The sequence below is a fragment of the Etheostoma spectabile genome, chromosome 15 (assembly GCF_008692095.1).
Source record: "Etheostoma spectabile isolate EspeVRDwgs_2016 chromosome 15, UIUC_Espe_1.0, whole genome shotgun sequence".
In the NCBI taxonomy this organism is placed as follows: domain Eukaryota; kingdom Metazoa; phylum Chordata; class Actinopteri; order Perciformes; family Percidae; genus Etheostoma; species Etheostoma spectabile.
In genome coordinates this window covers 9,081,467-9,092,408 of record NC_045747.1, presented here as the reverse complement: position 1 = coordinate 9,092,408, position 10,942 = coordinate 9,081,467, and the positions used below count along the sequence as shown (strand labels likewise).

General features: G+C 40.9%; 1 protein-coding gene across 1 annotated transcript; it reads right to left on the bottom strand.

The window, feature by feature from the left end:
* Window positions 1-1,045: 1,045 nt before the first annotated feature.
* Window positions 1,046-10,426, bottom strand: ccnf (cyclin F). Its single transcript, XM_032537343.1, has 17 exons — window positions 10,414-10,426; window positions 9,416-9,567; window positions 9,139-9,245; window positions 8,985-9,052; window positions 8,649-8,845; window positions 8,263-8,316; window positions 7,904-8,008; window positions 7,662-7,739; window positions 7,038-7,192; window positions 6,160-6,324; window positions 5,781-5,904; window positions 5,472-5,652; window positions 5,214-5,301; window positions 4,464-4,563; window positions 4,220-4,353; window positions 3,598-3,776; window positions 1,046-3,026 (listed from the first exon to the last, which is right to left on the bottom strand). The coding sequence occupies exons 1-17, from the start codon at window positions 10,424-10,426 to the stop codon at window positions 2,587-2,589; spliced, it is 2,340 nt and encodes a 779-aa protein (XP_032393234.1). The 3' UTR covers window positions 1,046-2,586.
* Window positions 10,427-10,942: the final 516 nt, after the last annotated feature.

Sequence of the window (10,942 nt, the reverse complement as noted above, 5' to 3'; positions counted from 1 at the left end):
CCCTGCAGTCCCATGTTGAAGTGTCCTTGGGCAAGACACTGAACCCCGAGTTTCCCACGGTGCTGCACATCAGACTGTGAATGTGTGTGAGTGTTTATCTGATGAGCAGGTGGCACCTTGTACGGCTTCCTCGACCACAGTGTATGAATGTGTGTGAATGGTGAATGTATCCTGCGTGATGTAAAAACGCTTTGAGTAGTCGTTAAGATCAGAATAGCGCTATATAAATACAGCACATTTACAAGTTAGGAATACAAAATGTGCAACTGCTTAACTAATAATGATAAATATGTAGATGAACCTATTGTGCAAATTGTACTTAGTGCAGTATTAGGATGTCTCAGATTCTTATCTAGCACCCAGTAATGTGTTGTCATTCCTGTGGTAGGAATGATTTCTTGTAGCGGTCTGTGCAACAATGAAGCTGTCGGAGCCTCTAGAGCTTTCCTGATCAGTTTGTGATAGTCTGTGTCTCGCTGGCTCCAATGCTGCGGCCCCAGCAGATGGCGGAGGAGAACAGAGTGCTGGCCACAACAGCCTGGTAGAATAGTCTGCTCACCCCCTTCTTGTAAACAGCGGTGCTGTTGGTTTTTAGTTCAGCCTGTTGTCGATGTTGACACCCAGGTATCTGTACTTGACAACCATGTCCAAAAAACTTCCCAGGATGCAAAGGGGCTGCGGAGCCGTTCCCTTCCTCTTGAAGTCAATCCCCATCTCTCTGGTTTTCCATCCACGTTCAGCAGCAGGTGATTCTTGCCAGAGCACGCCACAAAGTCATCCAGTTATCTTACTAGACACAGTATTTCTCCACTAGAATTTTATCTCTGGCAGAGATCATTGTGTTATAAATAAAAGGGTAATACTTTATGTGAGAGCCATGTTGTATTTTTTGGACTTCTGCTCATGACCTCAGTTCAGTATTTCTTCTATGGATACAGCCCTGGTTTTGATGAGTTCTTGAACACAACTTTTTAATTAAACTAATAAAGATACTAATATTGCAATACACCCATAGCTTCTATTTTATAAACAAAACCACAAAAACTTGCATGATGGCTTGTTTTATTTTAACTCAATACAAAATTACATATTCACATCACAGGTCTATTGCAAAAACACTGTACTGTAGAAAACTAATTTCACTAAGAAACCGCCTTTTTGGAATGAAGCAAAAACTATTTCAAGTAGTAGTGGCATGTTCTTTGTCTTTCTCCATTTATACATATAGTACTATATACATTTATATATATATATTAAAAAAGTTTAACAGGTTATAACCAGTCTGGTGTAACAGTTTGAAATGTATACAGTCAGTCACAGACTTTTAGACATTGTGTCCCCAGTCTCCTGAATGAGGCATACAGTAATCCAAAACCCCATCAGATAATACTTCCTTTAGTGTCTGAGCTTCCATTTCGCTTCAAGAAGGCAAAGCAAATCTATTCAAAATTGCTTAAGCATTGATTGTTTTAAGTGTGGAAATGGTTACATTTCATTGAATTGCACTGCTTCTGTGATGATAAAAGTGCTAGACCTAATTCCGATGGGAGGAAAAGCAGATCAAGTACACTCTACCAGTATGTGAGTCACATATTGCATGGAGTACCTCATTCAGTTGAGCTAAATAGTTAATGACTGTGAAGCACTAAACATCTGGATGATATGCTGAAGTTTGTTGGATACTCATCCAGCAGGTGATTCTTGGTTAATGGTATTATCAAAACACCTTATTGAACATCTGTTGTTCCTGATGGGATAAGGTGCTATACTGTAGGTCTTTTAAGTAATATTGATCAAAAATATGAACAGCATGACTGGTGTATATGTACTCTAGAAGATGCAGACTACTAAAATACTTATTTCACAGCTCTGTTTCTATTCACATAGACGCCCCTGAAAACACAGCTGCCACCACTACGGTACCTTTGGCAAACACATAGAAATTAGGTTGAACATGAACTCATACAAATCATATTTTCTTTAGGCTTCAGATGCAGACATTTTCACTAGATGACAGTAGACACCTATTGATGACATTCACCAAATACAAGATAGTCTTGTACAGACAGTGCATATCAGAAACTAAAAATCCAAACAATCACAATAACATGACAGCAATGTTAAGTTTTGTTCCAAAATATGATTTTAACAATGAATACCTTCCCCCCCCCCCCCCCCCCCCCCCCCCAAAAAAAATAAAAAAAATAAAAACAAGTCCATGAGGTTTCATTGCTTTTACAACTATCCAACACAATGTGAGATTGTTGTTTTAGAAGGCTATAAATCAACAGAAATGGTCCTGAGGAAACACAATTCATGTTCCAGTGGTTTAGGTTTATGGGAGGTATTTTATTGTGCTATGCCTGTAAACATGGAAATGTAATGTAATAGAAAGCCAAGTTTCTAGGTAAGTCATTTTGTTTTCTCTTACTTGCCGTTAAGCTTAATGTCTCCCGATCTTCTGACAAAATGGCTCAGTGCACACTGACAAGAGTGAGGAACAGCATCGAGAACTAAAGAAAAGTGCTGGAGGATAACTGAGCGGGAGTTCTCTGAACAGCTTGAGGCAAGTCGAACAACCACGGTCTATAGGCTCAAAAACCTTGCATTGGCGGAATACTTGTCTCCTTCCTCCTCTTCTTTATCCACCTCACCTCCACTATGAGCTGCCGAGTTCTTCCTCTTCACTTGTTTGCTGGAGGTGCCCCGGGGCCTCTGCATGGGCACCAGAAGGCGGAAGCCTGGCTGGGCATTGGCTGCACCTACGGAAGTGGTAAAGGTCTTGAATGTGCAAGGCATGAGGGAGGAGGAGCAGCATGTGGATGAAGGGCTAACACTCTGGACAGAGGAGTATCCTGAACTGTGAAGGTCTGTAGAGAAGGAAACAAGTTCCTTGTCTTGGCAATCCTTGCTCACATCCCTTTCCGCTTCAGAGAAGCTGTCTTCATCGCTGGACAAGGCTCTGCAGTGCTCTAGTCTTTTGTCTGAATCAGTCAGCGAATGCAGTTTGATGGATATCATGGAAGCTATTGAAAGAGACAACATACAGATTAATCAACTTGGACAAAGTTTACACAAACTACAGACCACAACACACTCTATACAGCAACATGGAGAAGATGTGGCTCAGGTGGTAGGACAAATTGTCTGTTAAATCACAAGTTTGGCAATTCAATCTTCTTGGCCACATGTCAAAGGGCTCTTAAACAAGTCACTGAAGACTGAAAACCAAGTTGCTCCCGATGGGCAGGTCAGCAGTCAGGTGTGTATGAATGGGTGTCTTTGGCAAATTGTATATATATTATTGAAAATAAATAAAAACAGTAGAAATGCATAATATAAATGTAATCCATTTACTATCATTGACAGTAAGCCTGCATAATATGCCTACATTTATTTGCTGGTTTGTTATGCTGAATGTTGCAACTGCTGCAACATCTTATATAATGTCCTACTGAGCTACTGACTCATGCAGTCTCCTCTATATATGAATTACTTCATATATAGAGTTAATTTAAATACAAAAACACATTTTAAAACTGCCAGTAACACTAGAATAAACGTGCCCAGACCCTTTCACTACTTTCTTACACTCACAATCAACATCTTTTTCTCCCTCGCTCTCCTCCTCCTGGTCCCCTTCATAACCAGAACAGGAAGTGTCCAGGCTCCAGTCAAGGATGTCGCCCAGCAGCGTCTCCTCCTGATTTGAAAGCTCTGCCGTGGGCGTGGCAACAAAGCTTGTTCTGTTCACTTGCATGCCGTCATCGCGTCTCCTTGGGAGAAAGTGGACAAGTGTTTCAGTTAGTTGACAGAGCAAATCACAGATGGCACAAAAACGTTTTTTGGGCAAGATCAACCACAGAATACTCCATTACAATAACAAGTGCTAAATGAGCAAGGACAGAGTGCACTGGTCATTTTGACATGAACCACTGTGTTATTTCTCATAACTTAATTCTTTGCATGTCTTTCAACATCACCCAGTGCCATTAGAAACCTATGCAAGCACAAAATGCTTACAGTAGATCTACTTGATAAATATATAATGGGGTCCATAAAATGTTCTTTGGGGGCAGCAGGCTATATTGCATACACTGTGCACATGTTAAAGTATATGCCTCAACCATTGGTTGAGATTAAAGCCATGTACTGTTTTCAAATATCACCCGCCCTTATATGCCGTAATGATGAACTTGTGTGTTGGTAACTGGCTTACTTCTTGTTGGTGCTAGATGGAGCGGCGAGGAAGGTGTGGATGTCTGCTGGTTGACCAGTGGGACTGGGAGGCTCCATTTGAGGCTCCACCTCAGGAATCTCCAAGATCTGACACAGTTCTTTAAAATCCATCACCTTGTGGAGGCCATTAAATAATATTAATTATCAGTTTCAGAGAACAATTTAGAGACACACCATGTTACAATTTCAAAATGTTTGTTTTGTGTTCCTATCAAATAAAGTACCTTTTCTTTGCTGATGTGCTGGTAGGCCTCATCTTCAAACCGCTGCTTAACGCCAGTAAGAGACACATGTCTGTAATCTTTGGGAACGTCTTGACTAAAACTGAGGAGAGACAGACGGTAAGGGGTAAACAAAGACAAAAAAAAAGGGTTTGATCCACTTTGCTTGCTACTATATCTCTATAATCAACTCCTGAGGACAAATCTTGTTACTTGTCCATTTGAGAAGTACAGTTTGTCGATACGATGCTTGCCACACACAGTCTATTGCAGCATCCATTTCCCTCTGTGCACAAAATAGCAATATCTTTCAGTCAGATATCCAAGTCACAGATCCGGTAATTCAGCTACTGTAAGACCAGATAAATAAATAAAGACATGAATCTTACATCCAATCAATGTGGCTAAATATGCCTGAGAATGTAAGTTTAGGGGTCTTTGGTGTGAAAAGGTTTGAAAACCACTGCCTTAGGTTATCAAACCGTGGTGGTATCATTACTCAAACAAGGATGTAGTGAATCAATGAGGCCAAACACTTACAAGCAGTTTCATGACATGACAACTAAAATGGAAACAGTAAAGCTTGGAACGTAATGCGATTACAATAACATGCCACCCATCACTGCTGTCAAACAGCTGTAGGAGGATGTGCATATTTGTTAAACCAGTGAAAGATGAGAGAAAGGAATTGCTTGACTACGAATAGAATCAAAACACACACTATAGCCAAAACACACACACTGAGGAGCTTACCACTTGACATAGAGCAGCACAGAAAGGGAAATGAGGTCTTGTTTAGAGAAGCCTGTGTAGTCAACTAACTGGCTGGGCCAGACAGGAGCTGCAGAGAGGGAGGCAGTAGACATTAGTCAAAGGGAATAACTTAACACTTAAACTGTACATTCTATTAGTTTGAAAAGATTATTTGCATTACTTGTCAGTGTTAAAAAGGTGTTACAATGCTTGTCAAACAGACGTGTTGTACATGTCTGTGTTCGTGAGTGCTATTACCATAGTGATGTAGTGACCGTGTAAGCAGTAGTACAGCGCATGCCAGTTTGGAAGGCGGTGGTGTGGCAAGGGCAGAGTAGAGCAGCGACAGCTCGCAGATGTAGCTGAATAGGTGAGTGGTCCGCCTTTCCAGAGGGAGCAGAGACAGCAGCACCTCCCCGTAGTCCAGCAGTATGGGGCTCTGAGGGGAAGTGCATGAAATCACCTTTTTACATTTGAAATGTTCAAATTCAGTTCTTAAATTCACACGAAAACATTTTATCACCACTTAAAAATGCTACATTGCATAAGGATATTTATTGTACTCACCCTGATCTTTCCCTCTAGCACAGAGACAACCTCCCCCATCATTCGAACCAGGTCCTCATATTTGTAGGTGTTGTCTGTAAGCCAGACAGCTTCACGAATGGTCAGTATTTCTTTACTGATATAGCTGAAAAAAAAAAGTTTAAAAAAATATGTTTTAATCTATGGACTAATTTGTATTTATACTAAACAAAATACAAATCTGGATCATTCATTTTACCTTCAAAAACTTAAGATATTTTAAACTTCCCAAAAGATCCTCCAACATTAAAGCTGATAACCCTACATAATCCTTTAAAACAGAATGTAACTGTATTACAACAATTACATTAAAAGTACAACATAGAAACATTTCAGAGAAGAGGCATGTGTGAATCCTCACCGTGTGCAAACTACCATGCAGGCGATTCCCAATAACTGCAGACGAGCCTTGGGGACTGAGCACAGGGCCAGGTAGCGGTCCACACATCCCACTGTCACATGCAGCGTCAGGCTGGAGAAATCCTTCATGGTGGTCACCTCCACAAGCCAGTCCACAAGGATGTACCTTTTTTTTTTTTTTTTTTAAATAAAGAAAAGTGCTGTAAGCGATGTCACATTTTTTAGGCTACAACATTTGTTGTCACATACAGCAAACATTTCCTCACTATCCCCAAGCTGCCTGTCCCCAGAAAACACTGTAAAAAAACGAGGTCTCCTACAAATGGCAACAAAAAACTGTGCCAACCTGCACCACGAAACAAACAGCGTTCCAGCCAATACATTTAGGAGTTGGGGGGTTAGTGCGTGGAAGGGAGGGGCAAGCTAGCCTGTTTTGTTTGACAATACTTCAAACGTCAACAAGAATTGACGTCACCAAACATTGCTTAGAGTGCCTTTAAGAAATTGAAAAATACCTAAATGTAGTGCATTACGAGGTAAGAGGCAGACAATTCAAGTCCTTAACTCTCATGCCTTATCCCTAAACTAGGAAACATTATCTGAAATAAATAAATAAATAAATAAATAAATATAAAACTCTGCCAGGTGGTATGTCCACTGCCTTACTGGCAAAGTATAACTTTATTCTCTGAGAAACCACTTGTGCGGAGGTTTGGTTTCATCTCCTCTTTAGTAATGTAATCAAAGAAAGCAAACGTAATCAAATCACAGTGAGTCATCGCAATGACTAAGAGAAACATTACATTTTCGGGACGATATTATTCACCACCAGGCTCTAATCATGCCAGTAATATCATAGTAGAGTTTGTTTCTGTCTACCTCATGGTGTCCTTGATGCCTTGTCTCAGGGTGCCCTGAGTGCAGTGTTGTGATGCCGGGTTAGAGGAATTAAAAAGCTGAGCCACCAAGTCAGAGCAGGCTTTTGACTCGAGACCCAGCGGATTCCCACTGCTGCACACTTTAGCCAGGGAGAGCTGAGAAAAAGAAAATGACAATGTGTAAACTAAATGCCTCCAGAATGGCTATAAATGGCTTGAATGTTTGTCCAACTGGATAACCCTAAAAAGACAACAATAGTTTGGCTGTGATTACAGAGCTTGTGGTTCAGAAGAGTCATATTTCAGAGATTCAGTGGTGCAGTTTAGGCAAAGCTTTCTAAAGACAGAACAACAACAAAATAAATCAATGACTGGAGAGCCCTCTCGACACCTCTTGGCCTGATAGTGCTTCAGCAAGATAACTTTCACTTCTAGAGGAGTGGGAAATATAACAGACAAAATGACAGAAAGACAAACACTTCACTGTCATTTGAATCAATATAGTGAATAACCAAGAGTGAATTAAGACAAAGAATGTCATCACAAGACTGAAATGCACAAGAACACATTTAAATCAAATGCTGGATCAATATAATGCCAATTTTTGGTCTAATCACACACACACCTGTGCCTCCCAGCATCCTTTGCCAGCATAGTCCCTGAGGGTTCTGATATACTGGAGGTACCTGCCTGGATCTGCCATCTGAAATTTAAATACAATAAGACAATTACGTGTCAGTTTGGCCCCGTTTTTCAATTAATATACATCCAAAATAGTTTGCTTAAAGTAATAAAAAACATTTTAAAAACAGTAGTCTATGTATCCAAGAATAACTATAGAAAACAACATGACAGATTCAGACTTACAGCTGCTTTCCGGTTGTGTTCCCACAACAGGTAAGAGCTCTGTAGACAGCCAGCTTGTGACGACTCCTCCAACATAGATATGGCATCTGAGCGTCTTTCATCACCCTGGAAAAGGCAAAATAGTTTTTAGATATGACTGACAGATCTTAACAAGACAACTAAGGGTCCGGTTCTAAACACTGAACAGGTAGTGAAACATTATCTCATTTACACATTTGTGTGTCATGGTGATCCTGAAAACCAAACCAGCCCCCTGTGACAGCAGTCCAGACCTATGCACTTTGAGTAGAAGCCAATAGAAACTGGGCTAACCACACCCAGACAGACCTGGTCAGATTCAGTCTCACTTTCACACTCACTTCAAATAGCTGTAAAACTCTGGCCAAACAGTGCAGCAAGGGTCCTCTCTTTTCCTGTAGAGAGAAAGGAAAATGAATTGATCAACACTTGAAATCATTCACATCGTCTTCTTTATAAACACTCTGCTCTTAACTGTTTCCATTTCTATGAAATTAACTATGTAGTCATAAATCCAATGTGCATATTTCTGTGGATTTAAGTCATGACTGTCTGTCCACTGAGCAATGAAAGATCAGCCTTGTTTAGAGCTTTATTTGGTGTCCCGTTTTGTAAATGCATTTACATTAAATCATATTGTCACTACCATTGACCTTTTTTAGCGATTGTCATTTGTTGACACAAGCTAAGAATGAATGTCCTTTATAATGGCAATAGCCAAACCTACCGCGTTGCTGTCACACTCAGCCTTGAGACGGTCGAACACCACGGCCTTGCAGCAGCTGCCGGTGGGAGACCACGGTGGACGGATGAACACCCAGATGAAGGGATCTGTCGTGGGAGAGTGCAGGCTCTCTGCCAGGCTGAAGAAGTGGGAGGCCTTGCGACCACATACATCCGCTCGCCCCTCATCACTCAACAACGCTGTGAGAGAGAAACAAGGCACAAGAGAGGAGCTGTAATCACCTGTAGAACTCAAGGAGGATTTCATGTCCCACAATTTCACTTGACCTTTATTTAATTAGGATGCTCTGGTAAAACAGATGTGTAAAGTTTAACTTACGCCCTTCATTGTACAAATAAGCAATCCCTAGCTTCACTGCCGCTTCAAAATTCCCTTTCTCAGCAGCTCTGAAAGAAGAGAGATGTTTCTGGTAAAAACTCATATAGAAGAAAAACAAGAAAAACAAAGCTTTTTTTGACAGAAGTGACTATACCTTTCAAATAGCCATAGTGTGTTGGGTGATGGCCATGTGTCCCTGAAACTGACCCTGGCCCATACACTGGAGTGGTTGTCAACAATGTCCCGCAGCTGGGAGTGCACCTGTAACAGAGGTCATAACAATTTAACAGTTAAATCCATCAACAAAACAGACATCTGATCTATGAAACCAGGTGGTCGCAAGACACCCAGCCAGAAGAAATCTGGGATGACTTGGCACATACATGCTAGAGGTTGTGTTGTAGTGTTACAGTGTTGGTAGGTTTACTCACTGCTCTGACTGACAGCAGGTCCTCAGCAGAAAGGCACTGGAGCACGCAGAGGAGGACTTCCTCAGGTAGAGACAGCAAGGTTAAGGCTGGAGTTCGCTTACGGACCCGCTTCCGTGCTGGAACCGAGTAGCATTTTGAACAACGGCAGTGGACTACGGAAAGAAAGGGTAGTTATAAATTAGGCATGCACTTTAACAAAAAGTTTTCCTTTTTTAAGCATGGTTATCATATTCAATTTAGAGTGCACACACAGACACACAAACCATCACCCAAAAGCATTTCACATCTTAGTGCTGGGCTCCCAAACTAGCCAATTCTCACATAAATGTCAAACAAATATTTGCACTTCATTTAAAGCAGACAAGTGGCCAGTTATTATGCAAGCAGATTGTCATGCACACCAAGGTGAAGGTTATGGCTCCACATTCAAAACGCCTAAGGCATCTCCGGGTGGTCTAGCCAACCCCTCTGTTTGAATGCAGAATTGTTTAAATCCGTGGAAAGATGATCACCGAAAAAGTTTACAAATATGCATTCAACATCATATATTATCAAGTGCTGTAAGTATTAACAGATTTCTAACAACGGTGAACTGTGCATCTGACTGCAAATGTCAAACCAAGTGAGCGCCCAAATTTCCCTCCTGTGCTTCAAATGCAACTAACGTTAAGTTACGGCTAAGTTTCATGTTTAACATTGTGTTATTGTTTTTAATTACCGCAAACGCGTATAATGCCAGGAAAATACATGTTTTATTTAACGTTAAATATTGCCATCATTAACTCACTTGAAACTACAGTAACGTTAACTTACAATTACATGGTTAACGTTACCCAGGTTAACGTTTGAGTTGGCTAGGAGCTAGTAACAAGTGCTAACTCTTTCAAATTGCAAGAGTTTAACGCAATTCACAAACACTCGGTTTAAATTAGCTAAGTCTTGCCCATAGTTCTGGTAGTGAGAGTTAACGTTAGGTTAAGTTGACTTAAGTTACTTACCGCCCGCTTTCATTGCTAGTACAAGGATCACTCTTCAGTCTGTATGATGTCTGTAGCTACAGCACAGATCAGCGATTTAAACGTTACGGCGATAAGAGCTAATGTTACACCCAGAAACTTAGAGACTATTCCACCAGAAAATGAGACATGTACAGTCTAAAATACTGCTCCCTGCCTCTAGTGTGATGTAGTACTTACTAATACCGTAACAATTTATTAGCTATTGCCTGAATTCAAATTCAAGCACGCGTCCTCACTTGTTGGACCCACCCCCAAACCTACTGTAGGACCGCCCGCGCTCACCGTTTAAACACTATATTCAATCTGATTGGTCAGATATGATGACGCCCATCTATTACATTGTAGTCCGTTGATTGGTCAACGTCAAGAATGGTAGCACCGATTGGTCGGATTTTATAAACTGTAAAATATCAAAAGATCATTGGACAATATGACGCCATTTTGAACTACGCGCTCGCCAGTGAATGTATGTGATTGGTTGACCTGATTATGAAGACCGTCCACAGAC

Coding starts and splice junctions, on each gene's coding strand:
- ccnf (XM_032537343.1), bottom strand. Junction 4,564..5,213: donor GTGCTGCTCTATGTCAAGTG/GTAAGCTCCTCA, acceptor GTCTCTCCTCAG/TTTTAGTCAAGACGTTCCCA. Junction 3,777..4,219: donor CCATCTAGCACCAACAAGAA/GTAAGCCAGTTA, acceptor CTTTCTCCCAAG/GAGACGCGATGACGGCATGC.